The 24,961-nt window shown below is 39.5% G+C and overlaps 1 protein-coding gene across 1 annotated transcript; it reads right to left on the bottom strand.

Annotated features, from left to right (window-relative positions):
• Positions 1-11,721: 11,721 nt before the first annotated feature.
• On the bottom strand, positions 11,722-14,898 carry LOC149912682 (uncharacterized). The gene is made up of 3 exons (XM_090131706.1): positions 14,701-14,898; positions 12,764-14,591; positions 11,722-12,274 (listed from the first exon to the last, which is right to left on the bottom strand). Exon 2 carries the CDS (start codon positions 14,476-14,478, stop codon positions 12,982-12,984), a length of 1,497 nt encoding a protein of 498 aa, XP_089987832.1. The 5' UTR covers positions 14,479-14,591; positions 14,701-14,898; the 3' UTR covers positions 11,722-12,274; positions 12,764-12,981.
• Between the last annotated feature and the right edge of the window lie 10,063 nt (positions 14,899-24,961).

Genomic DNA, 24,961 nt, shown 5'->3' with positions numbered 1-24,961 from the left:
CCCTCTCGGAATGTATAGAGGTTTATAAATGTGTAGAAAAGCAAGAAACAAACGTAGCTCAGGCACATTAACTGGACATACAGACAGAAAACAGAATGAACACCAACTATGAGAAAGAGATGATAAACATGATGAGAAAAGCAAAAGAAAAATATTTTAAACAGTTCTTCAAATGTGACAAAAGAATTTTAAAGCACGTTGCATTGTTTTGCTTAAAGTGCCACACCATAGAAAGCAGTGAAATTGCAGCAACCATAGCTGCTTAGTAAAAAGTACTCAGTATACTCTGCCTCTGATATTGCTCTTCCATTTCACTCAGCCTGAAGTTGGGAACTGATAAATATTTCTGAGGGAACATACCAATTTTTCTTCTTTCCTCCCCTAGCTATATTTTAAAATTCTAAAAAAATGTTATTCTTTTTTTTTTTTTTTTTTTTTTTTTTTTTTTAATGATTTCCCAAATGATAATTTAAGATTTTTTACAGGTCTATATGGACATTTTCAGTTTTCAGTATTGTTATATATGTCCTTAAAAGTTGATTTATGTGCTGTGATTTTGCTCTGACAAATGTATTTGACGTACTTCAACACATGAAGTGTTCTATTACAGCCACTGGATTGGCATTAGGGTTAGCATTGCATTCAACAGATAAACTGAGCTCTAGGGAATTTAATATCAAGCATACAAAAACAACAGTTTTTGTGTAGATATACACTTTTTGTGGCCAATAGATAAACCAAACACATAGATCTGTATTTACTCTTGTGCTGTTTTAAACAATTGTAGCAATAATGCTATGTTACGGTGATAATTTAAATGTTGTTTGAAGGTATTTTGGAGACTATATATCTTTTTTTTTTTTTTTTTTTTTTTGTCCTAACAAAGATTCATTGAGTTATTTTCCTTTCTTATATTCATACCTATAAAACACAAAGATTTTAATTACTGTAACTGCATGAACAAGCTGAGAAATGTTTAGTTAGACTTTGACTTTTCAATTCTATAGAAAAACTCCCCAGAAGTCTCGTGTTTTTGCAACAGAGAAGGAATTTAAACATTTCAATTATTTTTATATAATGCTGGAGGACAATCAAAAACAAAACTGTTTTCTTTAGTAGTCTGAATTTAATACATACCCGACATGCCATACCTAGCACAAATTACACCTATTTAGATGTAATTGCCAATGCTTCTTCTCTCTAAGCTTACTTTTATGTGCAGACATTCGATCTATACTATATTCTGTCCTGTTACGAAAGAATGTGATCTGTTATTCTCCGTTTCTACTTAAAAGTATACAGTAGTATTTGAACACATGGTCAGTCAGTGGTAGATTGTCTTTCTTAGCGTAACACCAACATGAACAGCTAAGGTAACTAGTGGCTGGAAATTTCTTCAAATGTGTTCAAGATGAACCATACTATTCTGCAAGAGGGTAGTTATTTTTAATTTATTGCACCCATTTCTTAACTGAACACACATTTTGTTCTAGACTTTAGAAGCCACCAGAAACTGTTGAAAGCAGCACACATAGCAGTTTTTATATCTTCACTATTTGCTGTTATTTGAAGCTCACTCTGCTTCTATGTTCTTGCTATGTTTTGTATACTGAGTGGAGAGCAGGAAGACAAAACCTCACTCTTTTATACTTAGGGAGTTAACTTTTCTGTTTTGTCTGGACAAAATTGATTCAAAGAGGCAGAGGTGAATAGCCAAGTGAAAATGTAGAACATCAGTCTAGGTCAAAATATCACCTTATGCAATATAGTTTCAAAGGACATCTATAAGCAGCCATTAAAATTCTAATATCCAAGTAAGAACAAAATTTAAAGAGAAGAGCAAATGACCAGACATTAATCAGGTCTCTTGACAAAAGTTAAAAGAATCGAAAGTGATAATAACTCATCCTTGCTAAAGTTTTCACTTAATCATCTCATGGCCTATGTAGGTTACCAAGTTGTATGTCATCCTAAAGTGCATGGATAGGGTTCAAATGATTTTTCCACCCATGAAAAGCACTTCAAGTTTCAGTAGCATTACTTATCTCTTTGTTTTTATAGTTTATTCTTTGCTGTCTTAAAATTTCCAACAAAAATAGACAAAACTATTTCTGGTTGACATATCCTCTCAGATCTGACATTTTTTTTATTGGTCTTGTAATAACTTGGATTTATTGTTGCTCCAGCTTACACTAGGCAAGCTTCTTATTATAATCTCTCTGAAATAGCTTGTAGGGAAGGACCTTTGAGAAAATGTTACAAAACAAAAGGTGGCACACAAACAATTATTTGTTTACTTGTCTTAAGGGGGCAGCAGTAGCACACCGTGCACCTAGGGATCTCCATTTGTCTGCTCTGTCCATGGATGAGATTAAGTGAAACTTTTTGTTTGATAGTGGAGCTCAACAAGATCTCAGTGCTCTTTTTTTTGTATCAAGTATTTATGAAAACAAAGTCCAGTATTTCAGCATGATAATGTTCATTTTTTTACATTTGTCAGAGACATAATTTAATATCATGTTGAAGTTTTTGATATCTGTCACCGTAGTTTAGCTGGACAGGTATAAGGCTGCTGCTGTTAGCAGCAACAATGTATGCATGTTTTTACAAGTACAACTCATCTGGAATTGCTTTCCTTAGTTATTAATAAGTCCTCATGTGCATAATACAGAAATAATAGAATGCAAATTTACAACAGCATCACTCTTTAAAAAGCCAAGATGCTTCTGTACTTTGACATACTGAGTGACTTACATACAGTGCCTGATTTGATATGTTCTAAATGATTTTAACATTCTCCTCAAGTAAGACTATTCTTTGTCTACTTTCTGAAGCAATATCTGACTAAGCTAATTGTTTTACGCCATATCTCTTTTATTACTGTATCTTCTTGATACCATATCCCACCTGTTGTATCTGTAAATATATATTCCATCCAAGTAAAAGGCTATGGGTTACTACAGTTCATACATGTCATGATTCAGATCAAACACCTGGAATGCGTTCATGCAGAGGATCAACATTTTACCAAATATCTTCACAAAGTAAAGATACTATTTTTTTCTGTAAGTATTTTCATATACATTCAAATGGTCATACCTGTTAGTAATTTTCAAGACTGAAACTATAGGAATATGTTGAAAGAAGATAGTATCCAAATCAATTGTGATGTTGAGAAAATAAATAGCTGATAGCTCAAGTATTTCCACTTGCATGAAACAGCTCTCTGTAGGTTGGCATTTTTGATGCCACAGGTGTTTGACAACAATTTTGTATACGCATAGAGTAGTTCTTATGTACATGGGCACATGTACATGCATAAAGACAAAAACAAAACAAAACAAAACACAGGAATGTTCCAACATTAATCATGCTTTATGAGTGATAATAACTTTATTTGTAATTTATGATGTATAAATACGTGATGTTCAGTATATTATATGTACATGTTCCCATGCACAGATAAACAGAGTATGTACATAAATAATTACATGCATACAGAATTGTTGAACCACCAGTCCTTGGCTTTGTATATTACTCTACTATTTGGAAAAGTGTTCTTTATTAATGACTGAGCATCAGTGTCTGTCTTTCATCGTCCTTTAATTACACTGAAGTAGATTACATTGAGGGAGAGGCTTCAAAAGAGAAATTCTATATAGATTTTAAGGATTTATTGTGCATCTGCCAATTTAATACGTAGATGAGTTTCCTGGATGTTAAGAATCCTTTACTCAGCATGCAATCTTCTCAGCACTGGAGAGATAACACGGGATAATGTGCATGAAATTATTTTGTGTATAGGAACATGTAATAAAAAGCTATTTTGTTAGCTTCTGTTAATTTCTGTACTGTTCTTTTTAAGATAAACAAATGATAGACAAAGATTGGAGGGTTTACATATTTGTCTCCTTGACCCTTATGTTGAAAAAGAAAAATCAAGGTGTGAAGGTCCAGTAGATGCACATTACTTTCCAGAAGCTCACAAACAATATTGATAAACCATGGGAAATGCCATGAGAGTAATTAATTTCTTTCTAACTCATTTGTAAGAAATCTGTGCCCAAATGTTTATAGTAAGAATGAAATGGTAATGAAATGCTTAGGATGAAGCACACGAGAGAGAGATGGAAAGGAGTAGAGAAAAAATTGCAAACCAAAACAGAAGCAGGTAGGTTTCAAGAACGCAAAACCACAATGAAGAGCACGAGAGGTCTTTTATGCCTCAAAAGGCATCATTTAAATAGTTATTTAAAAAATCTGAACTTCATGAGCTGTAGTTCAGGTTTTTATCCCACAGAAGATAAAGACAAGAATATGATAAATTTTCTACTTTCTATCTTACAATTAATATTATTTTTACTTTAGAGTAATATACAATACATGTAATAGAAAGTGTGGTTTTATTTTGGATAATTTGAGTTCCTATATGTAAGTAGATTTGCACGAAAACTTAATTCATGAGCTATGGTTGTTTTATAATTTGTCATACTGGAAGCTCTACCTTTCTATACTAGGAATAAATTTAAGACAAAAGGTTTGAATGTAGGATCTTTTATTAGATGAGATGAATGCAAGTAATATACACAAATGTTCATGAACTAATTATACTGATTATCACTCAATGTCAGATTTGAGACACTAATAGTAAAACGAGGAAGAAATGTTACAGATGTCAGAGGAAAATTTTCAGATTTGAAACGTGTTCAGAAGTTGAAAAGCACTAAATGAAATTAATAAAACAATATTTTCTCAAGAGCACCGCAGAGTTCTAAAAGCACAAAACATCAGAGCATTTGCTTTTGCACCCAAATCAAATCCATATCTCAGTGGTCTGTGTCTCCAAAAGTTTCATGAAGCTGTCACATGCTCCTCTCCTTTCACCAAATCCACCATTTTTGAAATCTGAGGGATGTGAAGCTTATCTTTGGCTTCTCCACAGTGAGTAAATTCAAAAATCTGTCTTATAGGATCAAAATGGTACTTCATGAAAATACATAACTATTCCTCAGTTTTTTTGTTTGTTTGTTTGTTTTTTGTTTGTTTTTTGGTTTTTGGTTTTTGGTTTTTTTCAATGACAAAAAGGCACTGTAGAGGAAATGCAGAACTCAGAATGTGAAAAGGCATACACTTAAATTTGTGTTACAGTATTAAAGGAGGGAATGTAGTATGAGATATATATGAACTATCTTTCAATTCACATATGAAGAAAACTTTACTGTACCGCTCCAAAATGGTCAACAGATAAGGACAAAAAACAAAGTCTAGAGCCTAGCCCAACAGATAACTGTAGATGTTTTAAAAATATCAATTTCATGATTCAATAATTCTTTTTCATTCATACCAACATTTTTTCTATTGACAGTAATTTTTGTAAGGTGCAGTATATAATAGATGTAATAGGTAAGTTGTTATTTATAATTTAAAAGGATATGTTCCTCATAACAGCATGCATGGGATAATAGAAATGAAAAAAAAAATGCTTAGGGGAAAAGCAGAAAGAACTCAAATAAGAAATTTGACCTCTGGTTTTCAAACAACTGCATGTGTATCATAAAAAAAAAAAAAAAAAAAAAAAAAAAAGTTAAGTAAAACAAAACTAAAAGTCTTGCTTTGGGAAGCTGTGTCATGCAATATTAAAAACAAAACAAAACAAAACAAAATAAAACAAAACACAACTCTAATTCTTCTGATGGAGATTTCACTTCAACTACAAAGTAAAATACTATCAGTTTAAGATTACCAAAGTAATGAAAAATGCATAAGTGTTTTAACATTCAAATGTGTTATGGGTTGGGGGGTGAGTACACATGAAGGTAAAATTCTATGAAAATATGTTTTTTTCTAATGAAGCTATTAATACCAGATCTACTCCCTTAGGAGAAGCATCAAATCTGCTGTGCATATGCTTCACAGGTGGTATCTACACGTGCAACAGATCTTATATATTTGGGATGCCATATGCATGTGCAGAAATCATTCTTCAAAGTCCGTGTAAATGTGTGGTACTTCCAAGAAGCTTTGAATCTATGGAGCTTCTGACACAGATCATTTGTTTATGAAATACAGGTCCAACTTTCAAGTCTTCCCAAAAGTGAAGCTTCCAATAACTTCCAAGATTCACTGTTACTGTTCACTACATGTACAGAGATTTCCATTTGGAAATACAGAGCAGGAGAAAACAAATCTTTACAAAAGATTTGACTTCAAATAGCCAAAGCTGATTCCCTATTCCCTGCTTAGAACATTCTATGTCACACTATGCATGGCTACTGCAGATTTCCAAAACTTCCAAAGTTACTAGTGCATTAATACCTATATAGCTACCATTGTTATATGCTGTATATTGAGCCATTGTAGAGGAAAGGACAGGAATTAGATAATTCAGTCTATTATAGCTTGGTATGTTTCTTACTTAAGTGATCTTAAGCACTGGTAATACTGCATCTCAAGTATTGTGTTCAGTTTTGGGACCCTCACTACAAGAAAAACATCGAGGCAGTGGAGCATGTCCAGAGAAGAGTAATTTATCTGTGAGGTGTCTGGAGCAAAGGAGTGGCTGAGAGAACTGAGATTGTTGAGCCTGGACAAGAGGAGGCTCAGGGGAGATCTTATTGCTCTCGGTAACTATCTGAAGGGAGACTGTAGGGAGCTGGGGATCAGCCTCTTCTCTCGTGTAACTGGTGATAGGACTATAGGGAATGGCCTCAAGTTGTGCCAGGTGAGATTCAGGTTGGACTTTAGAAAATGCTAGTTTTCCAAAAGAGTGGTCAGGCTCTGGAATGGGCTGCTTCAGGGAGGTGACAGAGTCACCAATTCTGAAGATGTTCAAGGAAAATTTAGATGCTGTATTGAAGGACATGGTTTAGTGCGAACTGTTGGTGATAGGTGAACTGAATGATCTCGTAGGTCTTTTCCAACGTTGGTGTTTCTATGAGTCTATTATCCAAATTATACATTTATGTCTAGAAGTTTGTGTTACAAAAACAGCAACTGACTTCACCTCAAAATGTTTTGATTTATCCCCTTTGGAGGAAGGCATTTAATGGGATGGGAGTTGCATGAAATATGGAGAGTTACACTCTTATGGAATCATGGGAACACTGCCCTGAAGATATTTTTCTCTTTATGATATAGGCCATTTCTTTTAAGCTAAGCCTTTTCACAGGTGACCACAATCTGTACATTTTCCATTCTGTTTGCTCCTCATTAAAACCCTAAGTCTGTAATTTGCAGAGGCGATTGCTCAAAGTAGAAACAGATATCAATACTACAGTGATGAGGTAGCCTGCTGTATCATATGAACTATTAAAAGAAACCACACATGTCTCAAACTTGTCTCAAAAATCAAAGTGTTTGTGGCTCTTCATTTTTCATATTTAAGCATAGTACTTTTGTACCAGTGAAGAAAATTCAAGGCTATTATTTTGCTACACCCAAATGTACTTCTAACATCTATCTGAATGCACCAGTATAGACACAGACAGGTCTACTCATCCCTGAAAGCTTCTTGAGAATATCCCAGAATGTCTTCCAGCAACACTGTATAGTAGGGCAGACAGATGAGTGAAGAATCCTTTGGAGAAAGACTTAACAAGGCAAAAAACTGTGGAATACATGTACATCCCAGCTTCAGATTTCATATGTAGAGAAGTGTAACAATGTCGTATTTGAGCCAGTGATTGTTCCTGGGGTAAACAATGTAGATGTATCCTGCTTATAAAACAGGAAACATGCCAGGAGTTGTGAAGATAAATTAATTAATATTTCCTGTGTTTTTTCTAATTAATAGTAGCTGCAATCACATAGGTTAGCAATTAATTTTATAGGAAATTTTGTAAGGAAATCAATAATCTAATATATAACAATTCATGTGCAGTAAATATGCCCAGAGCCATATACTGAGCAAATATGATAAAACAAGTCCTTGCAATAGGTGTTCATTAAACACCGAGCTCTGAATGAGGCAGGAAAAAATATCACATAATGATGAAATTAAAAATTGTATTTTTGTATATTTACACAAGAGTGCTATTACTGTTTCTGTAAAAACTGTGAGCTATCGTTCACTGTGCATGTATCTCAAGGCAGTATTTTCAGTTTCCTTGCAGAGCAAAAATATGCTTTAAAATGCACTTGAAAATTACTATTCATTCAATTAAAAATAATTATAATGCAAAATAGTTGTATTTTGACTCATGGTTTCCATTGAATAATAATGTAGAATCTATAGAAATCAACTGTAATCATATATCAGTGTCGGTGAAAGAAGTTTTGGAGTCAAGGTGCCAGCACCAGCAATTACTGAAAACTTGTGCAACGTAAAGTACTCTTGCTTTCCATCTCTTTATGCAACTCTGCCCTATATTTGTGTTGAGTATAAGTTTGGTATCCCTATAAATCTGATCCAGCTCTAAAAGGTTATACACACCCATTTTTATTTCATCCATGCTTGGTATTCAAAACTACTGTATCACCTGTGCAGGTCATTTGGCTTTGTTATCTCATCTTTGCTAACACCAGTGACAACCAGGTCAGCTCCAAATTAGACTTTCTTGCACTGCCTAAATTAATTCTAGATAATTCCTTGAACCAAAAAATTCAAGGTCCACCAGGCAATTAAATCAAGGGCTAGACTGAGAAAGATTGTTCCCTCTTTATTTGAAGAATACTCATGCATTTGAGTGTGACAGTAAGAAGTACAAAATGTCTTTGACCTCCATACACTGTCAAGCTAATTATGCAAATTTTTTGCCATTTAGTAAAATGCTTTCCCTCTAAAAACAAGCCTATATTCTAACCAGATAGTGATACTTGATTGACCCATAAATCTGTTAAGCTAAGTGTCACTCAGAATTATCTAGAGGTTAATAGAGAAGTACATAAAGAGACTTTATGTATGTGTATGTGTCATATTTAATCAAACTTTCCTTAAAGGGTTAAGTCAATTAGATTCAAGATCACTCTTTCAGTCTCTGAAAATGACTCTGAGTTTTCAAACTCTAACGATAACTAATTTTCTTCAACTCTGTAAACAAGTAAAAGAGGATTAAAATAGTAACCTTGCCTGACTGATACAGGTTTAATTGGCCTGATATGGCATAGAAAATTTTTGAGCAATTTGATTTAAATAGTCATTAGTAATCAGCGATTTCTGAGTTGTGGTTTTATCTTATATGACTTATAGAGATACTTGGCCAAAGGAAAACGTGTTTAATGTATTTTTATTGATTGTAAAGTTTATTTATATTTTGGAATAATTAGAAAAAACATCACTTTGCTAGAATGAATTAGAAAACAGAAAGTTGTTCTCCCCACTATTTTAGTGCTTTTAACGACTAAACGCACCAATCTTTAAGTCTTAATTGCTAAAATCTATAATTTTTTTCTTTTTGTTAAGCTGACACAAGTTTTAGATGAAGTTAGAGCAGTTTCCCAAAATTTTTACCTTGTATCATAGGAACAAATTCTTTCAGATAGATAACATACATCTTGCAGAATATCAGAATGAGAGTATTGATACTGCAGTTAATGCTGTTGCTTGTGAACTCTGAAGGAACTACAACTTTGAATCCATAATTGATTTTCTGTTGGCTGGAATACTTACAAGGTCATAACTTCCTGTTGTCACTGATTTTTTGATTAATCAAATTCTCCTTTTGAGCTTTTTTATAATACTTACGGGAAATTTTCTAACAAAAGGCTATGATTGAAATGGATCCTACTTAGATTTTTTCTGAGGGCCATAATGATCAACTAGTTTCAACTCTACTGCTGTGGGCAGGGTCACTGCCCACTAGACCAGGCAGCTGTTAGATATGGTGGTTTCCTATAGTATATCCCAAACAATGGTCAAGCATGCAAAACTCCCAAGAATATTCTGTAGATACTTCCTAAGTTCAGATAAATCCTTTGCTGCTTATTTGAGCTAATCACTGTCTTAATATACTTAAATAAAGAATACTGTGTCAGTATCTCAAAATAGATTTCAATTGATTCCAGTATTGATTCTACAAGAAGACAGATGACTTCATCTCCTGAAGTTTTCAGTGAGATATCTTCTTTAAGTTGCAGAAACATTATAAGACCATGCTTTATATTCCTGCTAACCTACAGCCAGTTAAGCTGCCTAAAGCAGTAATAAGAGAGTGTTTGCCTTTATTCTATCTGTTGTCCACATATAGACTTCAACTTGTAAATTCTGTTATGACAATGGGACATCCTATTGAAGTTGTAACCTGTTAGGGATAGATGGAATCCATCTGTCTGGAAGAAGCAGGGAAATCTTCAGCAGCAGGCAGGCCAGCATACAAGTGGACTTTCAACTGAAGGACTTGAAGAATGGGGTCAAAAATGGCAATGCTTACACTATTGCAATTGACTGGGGAATAAGCCAGGCCAACCAAAACAATAACGAATGTTCCTTGACTGTTTCCAAAGACAAGAACCAGAAGTCCACTCATCTCAAGGGCATGTATAGCTATGTAGGATCTTTTTTTTTGCACCTGTCTAAGAAAACTTGCATCCCCTTCTCCCATTTCTTTTTTGAAACTCATATATACCAATACATCCAGCATGGGGAATAAACAGGTAAAAACAGAGATCTATGTGCAATCCCAGGGCTCATTGTGATTACTGACACATGTTGAGACAGCTCACCTGACTGGAATGCTGCCACGGATGGCTATGTACTTTGAAGGAAAGAGAAGTCAGCAAGGTGAGGTGATGGAGCTGCTCTATATGTGAGAGCAACTGGAATGTATCAAAATGGATGAATAAATTGAGAGTTTATTGTTAAGAAGGAGCAGGCTAATATGTCTAACACTGTTGTGGATGTTTACTACAGGAAGAGGATGTTGATGAGGCCTTCTAGATACAGCTGAAAGTAGCTTCACAATCACAGACACTGGTTTTTGTAGGGTACTTCCTTCACCCTCATACCTGCTGAAAAAGCAACACAGTCATGTACATTCAGTCCAGGAGTTTCCAGCAGAGAACTGATGATGACTTTCTGATTCAATTGGTGGAGAAGTCAAAAAGAAGAGTTGTGTTGTTGTGATGGTTGACAGTCTTGGTTGCAGTGAACATTACATGGTGCAATTTAGGATTTTACATGTAAGAAATAAGACATTAAGTAGGATTGCAACCTCGGACTTCAGAAGAGCCAACTTTGACCTCTTCAAGGACGCACTTGGAGATACTGGAGATATCTCATGGGTTAAAGATGTAGAGGGGAAGTTCTTCATTATGAGAGTGGTGAGGTCTTGCCCAGAAAGGCCGTGGATGCCCTGTCCCTGAAGGTGTTTAAGGCCCTGGGCAATCTGATCTACTTCTTGATGTAGCGGCTGACAATCTTGCCAGTGCCAGAAGTTTTGGAAACTGATGATGCTTGAAGTCCATTCCAACCCAAGACATTCTATGTTTCCATGATTCTATAATTCTATGATTCTATGATTCTGTGATTAGAACACTGGAATATAATGGGGCTCAAGAGAGCTTGCTGACATTTCAAGGATCACCATATCCAGGCCCAAGATTGGTGCGCCCCCATGAATAACAGATCAAGCAAAGGTAGCAAGGGACCTGTATGGATGAGCAAGGAGCTCATGGAAAAAAACTCAAATGGAAGGTGTTGCCGTTCTCTCTGCAACACTCGTTTTCCACCCCATAAGGTGCTGCTTTGCCAGCGAAACCGACCCCATACCAGGTCGGGGCCAAAATGGCGTTTATTAAAATGTAGCAGGCACTTAAATATTCTCGTCCCTGCTTTGTCTACACCCCTTGCATTCACGCTGTCCTATCGTGGGACAGCACCTGGCAAGCCCTGAGCATAGGGAACCTGACCCCGTCACACACCGTGTCCTCGCTACGCCTGCTACATCTCCCCCTCCCTATGCTCAGTAATATCCCGTAACAGCGCGAACGCAAACGCTACAATTGTTCCCGATACCTGTGATACTCTATACTCTATGCATTGGTCCCTAAGCTACTACATAATCCTTAGCAAGCAATTCTGAAAGCACATAATCACACACGGCAGAATAGTGGCAATACACACAATTACTAAGAGTGCTAATACTATGTCCTTAACGATCTTCGCAATCCAACTCCCGAAGTTGCCAAACGTCTTCTTGAACCCGTCTCCGATGGGGTCGTCGTCCACCTGGATCCTCTCCGTATGGTCTCGCAGGGCTTTCAGCGCTTTATGGATGGATACGCTGTGGTCGCTAAGATTGAAGCAACACATTCCTTCTAGGTCTTCACATTCATGCCCCTGTGCCAGGAGCAAGAAGTCGATGGCTGCTTTGTTTTGCAGCACCGCATGCTGAATGCTGTTTGTGTCCTCTAGCATCGCATTCAATACTAATGTTGTTAAATTCGCCTGCTTAACTGACCAACATGCTAGGCGTTCTATCTGAGCCAAGCTCTGTGCTGCAGCAACCCCAGGGTCGTTCAGAGATTTTATCAAACATGCCGTTTGGCTAGCTAGATCGGTGTTGTTACGGCAGCTGGAATGGTTTGTAGTGTACCTAACAAAGGCTTCTAACATGTATTGAGAAATGCCCATTAGGCAAGTGCAAAAGAGTGAGGTAGCCGATTGCAAACTAAAGCAAAAGTTGTTTTGGCTCATCTTATTTACCTAAGTAACCCGTAAATTCCCTGACAGTGACAAAAGGTGAATTCCCTGACAGTGACAAAAGTGAATACCCTCGCTCCCTGTGATAAAGCAATAACCACCACACACACTAAACATAACATTCGCCTGATAGAAACGCGTTTTCTCGTTGGCAGCAACGGTTGAGTCTTCCTCCACGCTTCTCCCGGCCTTCTTTTGGGGTTCCTGGGCTGTCTCCTTCTACTTCGGTGTTAACAGGAGCCATACCTGCAAAACTCAGAGTCCCTCGTTATTGTTCTCTTTCATCAGATCTGGTTTGACCTTTCTCGCCGGGATCCACATGACACTTCCCGTATTGACATGTTTTACAGCAGCATACCCTCTATTCTGGCCCTACACTGGGCCCTGATATGGCCCCACTGGCTGCACCTAAAACATGGGCCTTGAGCCTCTTGATCCACTGCCGGATAGCCGGGGTGATGATAACCAAAGCCCCCGTGCGCCATCATCACTCCAGTCACTGCGGCAGCAACCTCACCTGCCACAGACGGATTTGACTTTTGTTTCTCTACGATATACTTGATGGCCTCACCGGGGGTGTGAAACTTTTCCGGCGCCGCTCTTAGCAAAGCGCGTACATCCCCGTTCGACTTTTGATAAAGGCAGTCCAGAATAACAGGGCTATGGACCGCCCTAGGAAGGTCTGACCCTTCTACGGCCTTTATCAGCCTATTTGCAAAATCCTGAAATGACTCCGTGGGGCCCTGTGTAATTTCTGTCCACGGGGTAGAGGGCTCTGCATTCCTTGCGAGCCTTCTAAACGCCTCTAAAGCGGCGTCAGATGTAGCAATTAATTCCCCAGGTCTCAGGTGGATAACTTGTGCCTGGGCAGTTAACAGACCTGGTGCGCTACCCATCAATCTCTGAAGGTCGGAGTTGTGTAATACGTTAGCTGGATCGTTTTGCGCTGTAACCAATAATTGTCTAAGCCGGGCCTGCCACTCCTCCTTCCACAATGTATACTGCACCGGCTTCAAAACCATACGCATCAAATTCTCTATATCATAGGGTAGGAGAGGCCCCTGTGCAGTAAGATTCTCGAGGGCATTCATTGTCAAGGGGGATTTCAAACCCTTTTTCTCAACTGCCTCAAGCACCCTCGTGATCCCTTTCGGGTCTAAAGGAACCCAAATTGGGCCGTTTTCTGAGGCTACAACCGGAAACGCAGCTGGATTCGCTAAGCCCTTTTCTTCTGCTGCCTCTTTAATTTTAGCCCAGTCAGTAACCGGGCCCCCCCACCGGCGCGGGCTCCCTCCCGGGTGCGGGCTCCCACACCGGCGCGCTCCGCCTACCGCCCTATCGCGTTCTTCAAGGGGCGGTTCTGGCTGAGACGTTTTCTCCAAAGAAGGGCATAAAGACGGAGCAGGGTAAGGCGGGGGCGGGGCTGTCGGCTCACATGACTGACTCGGCGACTCCTTCTTCTCCGTCTCTCCGCCTCTGCTCTCCGCCGTCGGCGCCATCTTTGCCTCGCTGGATCTATGAGAAAGCAAAGACCTGCTCCCGGCAGCCCCCGTCGCGCTCCGGTCCTCCCCGAACCCTCCTTCTGCCTTTGCCGCTTTAAGAGCCTCAAGTATCAAGCCCCACGTTTTAAGCTCTGAGGCTTTTTGGTCGGACATGGCGCGCTGGCACAGCGCCGAAGTAAGTGAGTCCCACTTATTTGAATCGAGCACCTGTTGAGGGGAGTCCAGCTCACCCTCCTTTTCTAGCCGCGATAACACGGCCGCAATCTCCTTCTTAGAAGGAACGGTTTTACCGCAATAAGTTTTACAAAAATATAAAAGTACCTTAATTACTTGATCCATAATTACACACGCGACCTGCCGCCACCTCACAGGTTCCACCGCAGTGTGTCTTCCGCAGGCGACCTGCCGCCACCTCACAGGTTCCACCGCCTTACGGGCACGCCGGGCAGCTACTACTCACAGGGCAGATCACGTCGGGGTCACCATTTGTTGCCGTTCTCTCTGCAACACTCGTTTTCCACCCCATAAGGTGCTGCTTTGCCAGCGAAACCGACCCCATACCAGGTCGGGGCCAAATGCTCACACAGACCCCAAGTATAGGTGAAGCAAAATGGCGTTTATTAAAATGTAGCAGGCACTTAAATATTCTCGTCCCTGCTTTGTCTACACCCCTTGCATTCACGCTGTCCTATCGTGGGACAGCACCTGGCAAGCCCTGAGCATAGGGAACCTGACCCCGTCACACACCGTGTCCTCGCTACGCCTGCTACAGAAGGAGTAACTTTTACAGAATATGGAAAAAATACTAGGACAGTTTTAGAGGAATATAAGAACATTATCAGAGCATGCAGGGATGCAACAAGGAAGTCTGAAGCCCAATTGGATTTGAATCTGATGATGGAGGTCAAGGACAGCAAGAAGGGCTTCTTTCAATAGCAAAAGGAAGATGTTGAATAATGTGGGTTCACTACTGAATGAGATGAGGCAGATGATCTGAAAATGGAGGACACTGAGGAGAAGTTACTGCATGCTTTCTTTGCTTCCAGTCTTCATTGCTAATAGTGCCTTTCAGTAATCCCAGAACACGGAGGTAAGAGAGAATCTGGAGAAATAAAGCTTTCCCCTTGTTTGAGAAGGATCTGGTTAGAGATCACCAAGAGATCAATACACAAATCCATTGGTTCTGGTGGGATGCACTCACAACTACAGAGCGAGCTGGCAGATGACTGCCAGTGCATTCTCTTTCATCTCTGAATGGTCATGGAGAATGGAACAGGTGCCTGAGGACTGGTGTAAATGCACTGTCACTCCAGTCTTCAAAAAGGTCAAGGAGGAGGAGCTAGGAAACCCAGCTGGCTTCACTGACTGGGAAAACAGATCTCTGGGAAGGTGATAGAACAGCCTATTCTGGATGTCATGTCAAAGCAAGTGGAAGAAAAGCTTACCAGGAGTAGTCAACATGTATTCACAAATGGAAAATCATGCTTGACCAAGCTGGTAGTCTTCTATGATGTTATGGACTACCTGGGCAGACAAGGGGAGAACAGTGGACTTTGTGTACCTTGACTTCAGCAAGGCTTTTGACTGTTTCCAGAAACAGTCCTGGAAGGTAAGCTTAGGAAGTGTGGGATAGATGAGTAGAGAGTGGGGTGGATTGAGAACTGGAAGAGCTCAGAAGATTGTGATCAGTGGTGCAAAGTCTAGGTGGAAACTGTAGCTAGCAGTGTTCTCCAGGGGTCAGAGCTGTTCAGCATCTTCATCAGTGGTCTGGATGTAGCGATAGAATGCAACCTCAGAAGTTTGCTGATGATACAAAGCTAGACAGAGTGGCTGACACACTACAAGGCTCTGCTGCCATGTATAGGAGAGGTTGGAACCTTGGGAGGAGAGAAATCTAATGTGGTTCAACAGGGGTAAATGTAGGGTTTTTCACCTATGGAGGAATAATCAAATGCATCAGAATAGATTAGGGGCTGACCTCCTAGAGAAGAGCTTTGCAGAGAAGAAGTGTCCTGGTGGATGACAGGTTGGCCATGAGCCAGCAATGTGCCCTTTTGGCCAAAGTGGTCAGTGGTACACTGGGATGCATTAAGGAAAAGCATGACCAGCAAGTCTCTAATCTGCACTGGTGAGGCCATATCTGAAGTTCTGTGTCACATTCAGGGCACTCTGGTTCAAGAAAGACAGGGAACTTCCTAAGAGAGTCCTGTGGAGATTATTAGGGAACTGGAGCATCTTTCTTGTATACATTCAGCCGTATGAGATGATCTCAGACATGCTCTTCTCCTACAGTGGGAGGGGTTTTACAGCCTCACCCTCCACTTACAGGTTCAGGGACATGAGAGGTGCAGGAAGCCTGACTGCCAGTGAAGAGTGAGGCAAAGGACTTGTTGAGCACCTTCACCTTCTCCAAGTCTGCTGTTGACTCTTTTCCCTTCTTATATATTGGAGGGAGTACATTCACTTTGGTCTTCTGACCAACCTAGCTGTGGAATCACTTGTCATTTTTCACATTCCTCACCAAGTTCAATCTATGCCTTACCTTTCCTAAGATCATCTATGCACATCCAGTGTCTCTGTATTCTTTCCAGGTCACTCATCCCTGTTTCCATTGCCTGTACATTTCCTTTTAATCCCTAGTTTAACCATCATATCCTTTCTCAATCATGCTGGTTTCCTGCCTCATCTGCTTGATGGAAAATATAATAAATATTACCAAAAGGAATATGAAATAGGCTAGATTTTCATGTATTTTAAAATGGAGTAGTAAATATTGACCAAAATTGTGTTATACAAACATGTTTAGTGCCGTGTCTCCCCTGTGAAATGCAGGCTGCTGCATTGTGTAAGCCACAATTTAAAATGGACTGTTTTGATCTTCTCAGTAAAATGACTTTTTGAAGTTAATTATATTGTACAAAAGTTAATTATACCAAGAAACAAATTAAAGTTCTTTCCCTTTAAAGTAATGATGATAATGATAACAGGAACAATAATTAATTAAAGTAATGTGTCAGATTGCATGTACATGACTGTTTTACTCATGAAAGTTATAACTTGATAGCAAAAAAAAAAAAAAAAAAAAGAGGAGTAGAAGTCGAGATAGGCAGTTCTCTTGATAAAAGGATGGTTCAGTGTTGAGATTTCAAAAACAAATACTTTTGAATTCAGTAATATTTGATGACATTGCACTAATGAATATTTTTAATGATGTTATTTTTTGTATTTTCCTGACTGACAATCAATGAAAAAAAAGAAAATTATTATGAAATAAAAACAAATAGAACTGCTTGTTGGTATCTAAGGATCTTAGATGAAGGGATTTACATGATAAACTGTATCAATTATTTAACATGAATTTGAATGCTGAATAGCAGGTATCCTTTGTTTAGTTTTATTTTATTTTATTTTATTTTTATTTTATTTATTTTTTACAAGCACAGTCAATCCTATGTTTGAAACAAACAAAAACCCAAGAATATTACACTGCATATGTGTTTTGAAATACATGTATGAACAATAAGTAAATTTATTGAGATTAGAGATTAGAGAAATTCTTTTTCCTCATTCTTTTACCAAAATCAAGTTAATATTTTAGACCTGAACTCAACAAAGATAGGCAGTCCAAGATCTAAAGGAAATCTACAACCTTATGAACTATCAAAGAATCATAGAATCATCAAGATAGGAAAAGACCTGCAAGACCATCTGGTCCAGCCATCCACCTATCTCCAATATTTCCCACTAATCTATGACCCTCAGTACAACAACAAACATTTCTTGAACACCTCCAAGGCCGGTGACTCTACCACTTCTCTGAGCAGCCTGTTCCAGCACCTGAGAACTCTCTTTGTGAAGAAATATTTCCTAACATCCATTCTGAATCTCCCCTGGTGCCATTCCCTCTATTCCTGTCACTAGTTACATGGGAGAAAAGGCCAACTGCCATCTCACCACAACCTTCCCTTAGATAGTTGTAGAGAGCAAATAACATCTCCCCTGAGCCTCCTCTTCTCCAAAATAAACAATCCCTCTTTTGTCAGCCATTCCTCATAAGGCTTGTGCTTCAGATCCCTCACTAGCCTCACTGGCCTTCTCTGAAAATAGTCCAGGGCCAGAATATCTTTCTTGTAGTGAGAGGCCCAAAAGTGAACACACTACTGAAAGTGTGGGCCCTCTAGTGCTGAGTACAAAGGGATTATCACTTCCCTGCTCCTGCTGGCAACACTAGTTCTGATACCAGCCTGGATGCCATTAGCCTTCTTGGCCTTATAGGTGAAGGATTCAATATTCACGTAAAAATAGGGAGGGCAGAGTTATGCACTTACACATTATTTCAGGTTTAGTCATGTTATAGTAAACAATCTTCCCTATGCAGCAACCATCTGCATATTTCACATACTGCAGATAGGATTTGAGCCCATGATTCTGGTTAATCCACCTTCCAAACAATTGTTTCCACATGCATTCATTATTACTCATTAGATAAGATCAAACCCTGTATTTTTGTTGAATCTGATAAATAATCTGAATGGTGCATACTGTCCAATTGAATCAATTTCTAGAAGCAATTATAGTTTGGTTAAATAATTGTAAAAACTGGTCATCATACTTCAGGGCTTAAAATGTGGAATCAAAGTTGTGGGAAACCAATCTGCTTGTATTGGGATTGACTGTCCTACTTCAAATCGTTTTTTCTCCAGGCTATTTCTTTTTGTTTCTAGATCTACTGAGTTTAATATACCTGTACCAGTTCCAACTCCTCCCATCAAAGTATGATATCATGCTTTTTTTGTTCTTCAGTATGGAGTTTTTGGGAATGTAATGTTAAATCATAGAATGTTTTTTTTCCCTGTTTTTGAGTCACACTGATAGAAGCTGAGGATAATTGTTGGTTCTGTTCAGTTCTCATGACGTGTTTCTGACTCAGCACTGTGATTGTGTTTATCCCTCCTACTGAATGTCCCATGCATTCTACCATTTCCCATGAGGAATGGGTTCTAAATGCATAGTTTCTATTTGTCTATTTTAAGCCTGCAGCATTCTTAACCTTTACACATGGAGAGGTACCCAATCCTTTGTAAGCACAGCATGTAACATTCTTGTCTCCTTTCACCATAACCTTGGCTATCAAGCCACATTACACAAACTTCTTGCCTCCATTAGGCGGGTTTCTACCAAGTACAATTCACTCCATCTAGAGTGGCATTATGGAAGTCTGTGCCACTTTGTCCTCGGGAAATGTGTACAATTAGCCACCCTGGGGCAAAGGCAACAACACAAGTCAGTATACTTACAACAAGTGCAGTCACAAACATCAAGTAAACTTCAGGACCGTTGGCCCCATGGTTCTGATGTCCACTGCTCTCTGTACAGAATTTCAAAAGGACTCAAACTCTCCTTAGATTTTGATTTTAACCTAATTCTCATTAAGGCAACGGGGAGGGCTTGATACCAGTATTATTTATCTTCCTGACAAATTTTATCAAATGTTCATCTTTTCTACCTGTCTACTTCCTTGTAGTCTATAAGGCATGTGCCAGTCAATTCTCAATATCTTGCTGACCTGTTGTGCCACTTGCTCACAGAAATGACAATATCATGGCAGGTACTCCAGTTCAGGGTATTATTTCATTTAATAATATTCATGTACTTCTCTCACCTTATTTGTTTTACAAGAAAAGGTTTCTGGCCAACCTGAAAACCTGTCTGTCAGTACCAATAAGAACCAATACCCCCTTTTTCTAGGGAGTTCTGAAAAATCTATTTGTCATTGTTGTCCTGGAATGTTCCCTTTCCTGAAAGACCCCACTTGTACTTTATTCTTAGTATTAGGATTGTTCTTCAAACAAATTTCACACTGTTGAGTAACCTGTTTCACTGTGGTATACAAATTACAACCGACAATTAACTTACTCAGGTACTTGTAAAGAGCATTTGCTCCCCGGTGTGTTTTATTATGTTCCCTTAGAACCAGTTTCCATAAGATGCTCAAGGGCACAACAACATGTCCACCAGATGTATATACTCATCCATTGGTTTGCTTCTAAATTGTTAAGGAAATTCTTATTGTCTCTAGAATTTCTATTGTCTTTACAGGTTCTAACTCAAGTTCAGGGATTCAAAATTTACCATCTGGAATTAAAGTTAGAACACCAGTTTCTTTTCTTTTTTCAACTGCCTGTTTTGTCATCTGATCCGCCATCTTATTTCCAATTTCCTGTACAGTTACCTTTCTTATGTTCTCTACAATGTATAATGGCCACACTTTATGGTAGATTGACAAGTTTCAACAGATTATATTCACACAGATAGTACATATTTAGCAATTACACAAGAAAAAATAACATATACACTCCTGCTCTCAGGTGGTGATTTGTGAGATTTCCAGTCTACCATTCCATGGTCTCTTCTACTGTCTAGAGGAACTGCAGCGCTTAGGCTGTAGGTGCTCAGGGCCAGCTGGCCAGCTCTCCCCAGCACCATGCCCCCCTCCTACTAGTGCTCTCCATGCCATCTCATCATGCTGCCGGTGAAGACTCTCCACCTAAAGCCCCTTGTATGTCCTGTGTCACCAGGATGCTGCTCTTGTTCAGCAGTGAGCCTCCAGTTGCACTCCATTCCCATTTTTGGAGCTGCCAGTGCCCAGCTGACAAAGATATATTACCTGCAGAGCAAAGAGATACATTTGCTGTAGAGCAAACAAAAGCAATAGATAGAGCCTGTATTCAAGATACAGTCACTACAGCACATGAAAACAACAACAGAGAAATTAACTTACACCTCACAGTAACAGTTCAGAAAAAGAGTGAACTCAGGAATGCAACCTTCTCTGGATTGAATTATGGCACATGGGAAGGTGGGGGGACAAACCGCACAGGCTCTGAGTGCTTACATGCTCCTGAAATCACAGCCAGAAACACACAGAGAGTGAGACAGGAAGGATGGATCTTGGTTCTGCTGCTCCAGTCACTCAGGTGCTCATGTACTGGTTCAGGCTGTTACTTGGCAATTCCACTGCATTCCACCCCTTCACAGCATGAACCAATGACAAAGCAGGTAGGGGTGAGCTGAGCTGTTTCGATGGATCAAAATACAGTGTACATCGTGACAGACATACCCATCATGAGGTATAATGTTAAGGCACTGAAGATGATTATCACCAATCTTTTTCATGGTTCTGCTGGGCCAGTACTTGATGCTCCTTCTGAAGGTGTAGCTTCAAGGAGCAGTAGCAGTTCAGGTTCAAGTTCATAGGTTCCCAAATGTTCCTAAGTCCACCAGTGGATGTCACAGTGTTTTCTCTTGGACACTGGAGTATGCTGGAGTGGTGTTGCTCCTCCCTGTTGTCCAGTGAACTTAGTAATAAAGATGTTTAATAGGTATGCAGAGAGATAGGCCTACCCTTCACAGCAGGTTACAGACCATATTTTGGTCTTGAGTTAACACCTCCACCTGTACCAAGGCATGTCCTGGTCTTCGATACCACATCTTTTGGCCTGATAACTGTGGCTAGCTCACTATATCAGGTACCAAAGAGGAGGTTCTAGTTTTCCACATGGTCATGATTAATGTCCCCTTTGTGGTGAAAGTCAGGGTGTCAGTTACTACTTCTTCTGGCCATGTACCAACTACTGGAGGGTTTGCTCATTCTCCAGCCTCCAACAATCTCTCCCAAGGTGCAAGAGACCACACCATTTTGGTCCTTCTTGCACCTTCCAAGGCCATTTTACCTTGTGTTTCCCAGGCTCTAGGTCCTCAGGGGCAGGGAGCAGAAGATTTTCATGGTGCCAACCTGTGGCTTGAGGGAGGTGTCCTTGCCTGTAATTTGTATCCTCAGTGAGGAGGCCCAAGTTGTCTGCAACATTCTAAAGCACTGGGTCTGCCATTCCTTGGTCTCTCACTCAAGTCCCACATGGTTTCAGAAAGCTTTTGGATCTACCCTTGCAAAGGCTGATTTTGTCTTTACAGCAGCCTTCAGGATGCCATTATGTCTTTTTATTATACCCTTGGTATATGCATATATTATATGTTCCCCTTGGATTATAAGGCAGGTGAAACCTCTATTCAGTGTTCTCTTTGGTCCAATTCTGCACAGTTGCACCTGTGAAATGTGTACCTTGGTCACCGTCTTGGTCACCAACCTCAGAAGTCCTGTATGATACCACTGACCTCATTAGTGCTTTAATGGTATAGGTTTGGTTTGTTTTTGGTACAGAATATGCTTGCGTCAACCACTTGCTCTATCAACACAGGTTAGGGCATATTTGGCCCCCTCAGATCAAGGAAGAGGACCTGTATAATTCTTCTGCCATTGCTTTGAAGGGTTGTGCCCTCTAGTAAGTTGGGAGTTTCCGGCAGAGGTCTTGGTCTAATTCATTAGCAAGTGTCACAGTCCTGATATGCCCGAACAGTATCCAGTAACCGTATGGGCATCCCCCATGCCTTAGCTGCTGCCCACACGGTTTTCTGTCCTGCATGATGTAGTTTCATATGCAGCCAGCGAGTGATGTCTTCTGCTGATTTCCTAGCTATTTAAGACAAGCCAGTGTGTCAGCTTCATCACTGCCTGGAGACTGTAATGGTTATTGTCCAGAGATGTGGTATGCTCATACATTCCTGTGCCTAACCATATTCCATATATCAACCCGCATCTTTGCCCCAGGTTGGGTGTGGATTGTCCAATCCTGAGGGCCCACTGTGCTATCCAGAGCATGAATCCTTGGTAGACTGCCTAAATATCCATGCAGATGTTCACTGCCCAGCTGTTGAGTTATAGCCATCCACACAGCTTGTAGTTCATCCTACTGGCTACTTTGCCTATCTCCCTCTTGGAATCATATCATTTCAGTCAGGGGATGGTATGTGGCAGCTCTCTGACTCAGACAGGTGACACAGCATGCCAGTGTTTGTGGTTGGGCCACTTCTGTCTTAGGAATATGGCTTAGATCTTTTATCCAGGCCTAGGTAACCTCTTCAGTTTGAGTAATTGGTTCTACTACCTAGTAGAATTCTAATGCAGAATTGGTAGCAGCTTACTACTTTTCAACCACACTTCTTTCTTTCTTCTGCTTCATGCCAAACCTGTGACCAGAACCCAACCAAAGTTTGAATGGAACTCTGGCACTCCCACAACACCCAGCTGAAACCTTCTTGAGTTACATGCTCAACTAGTTCATCTGTAAGCATTGGATCAAATATACCCAGCAAATGGGCCTGTTTGACGGCTATTTTTGCCTGCTGAAAAGCTTCTTGTTCCATTTTATCCCAATCCCATATTAAGCCTTTTTTTTTAATTGATATAGAGTTTCTGGCAATTGTGCTAAGAGGGGTGTAAAGGATTGCCAGTATTTTAATATACTAAAGAACCCTTGCAATTTCTTTGGAACTGGGAATGCTTGGACCTTATCTGTGATTGTGCTGGGTGAGACCTTAGTCTTACATGACCAGATAACACCCAGGAATTTAACTGAAGCTGTGGTCTTTGTACTTACTGTAGGTTTATAGCCTTTTTTTTTCCTGTAAATAAGTAGTTAGTAATGGTACTGCCTTCTCTAATGCCTTGATTGAGTCAGATATTGTATAATCAAAGAATATTAAGATGTTATAATTATGAAATAAACAAGAGAGTTAGGCAAAGCAGATTATAATAACACAAAGAGAATAAATAGGACACTTATCCATATCCTGGGCTCACTTATGAAACTCCAGCAGAGTGGATCTCCAGAAGAGATCCTTCCCCACTGGTAGTCAGCTCTTGAATGGATCTAGGAGAGGTGGAGCCAGGCTCCACCCCTTCCTGCAGCACAGGTGAATTGCTTTCACCTGTGCTCCCTGTGCAATGGCTGACTCATTGCTCACCTCAGGTGATCAGTCAGAGGTTCAGGTCTCTCTCAGGGAGAATTCAAATCTTTGACTGCATGGTAATCGTTTCCATAATTTTAGTAAGAATTTATTAGGTTGTTCATCTATCTTTTTAAATTGAACTTCAGCTCTAATGAGGTCATTAAATATTTGTTTTCCTGAGATCTCAATGGGTCCAGACTAGATTACTTTAGCGGCCAGTCTTCTGTGTAGTTGTAGTAGATGGACCTCCAACATTTCCCCCATCATTCAAACAGTGCACCTAGTCCTAGGCTCCCCCAGATCTGTCATGAATTGGGTAGCCTATTGCATTTGGACTCCAAGGCCACGAAGGGGTTCAGAATGTTTACCAATGTACCGTACTGATGTGGCGGAGCTTGCTGCAGGATGAGATCCTTCATTCCTGCTGAAAATGTTATCAGGTCTGAGCTCTCAAAATCATCCTTGTAGATTTTTTCCTTCATGCTTCTTTCATTCCCAGTTCTCAAATATAATTTTTCAAGTCCTAAAAAAAAGGAAATGTTTTTAAGTAGAATGTGATTGTAGGAGACTGAGAGACTTGGCACTTATTGCTATCTGACAGCTACGTAATTCATTTGAATTTATGACCCTAAGCATCTGACTGGAAATTTGAGCTTAAGGCAGCATAAATAAGATAATATCTTAATTCTGAACAGTTATTCTATGCGATGAAAATGACATTTTAAAATGTGGATGTCTGTCTTTTAAGAAGCTAGAGGATCATTAGGCCTATATTTAACCGGATGTCAGTCTTTTTCGACCATGTTACATGGTATGCAGCCATTAACCATTTGATCAGTTAGTCATTTTCTTTATTATGTTGGACAGTAGCATATAGTCTTTGTCTGAGGGCATGATGAGTGATAATGGATGCCAGTTTTGAAATTTCTGGTCCATTTGCCACACTTTCTGCCCCCATGTTGCATGACTGGAGCAG

The sequence above is a fragment of the Phasianus colchicus genome, chromosome Z (genome assembly GCF_987193195.1).
Source record: "Phasianus colchicus chromosome Z, bPhaCol1.hap1.1, whole genome shotgun sequence".
NCBI classification, from domain to species: Eukaryota; Metazoa; Chordata; class Aves; order Galliformes; family Phasianidae; genus Phasianus; species Phasianus colchicus.
The sequence above is the reverse complement of the archived record's forward strand: the minus strand, read 5'-3'. Positions and strand labels throughout refer to the sequence as shown.

Coding starts and splice junctions, on each gene's coding strand:
- LOC149912682 (XM_090131706.1), bottom strand. CDS start 14,478: ATGGATCAAGTAATTAAGGTACTTTTATATTTTTGTAAAACTTATTGC.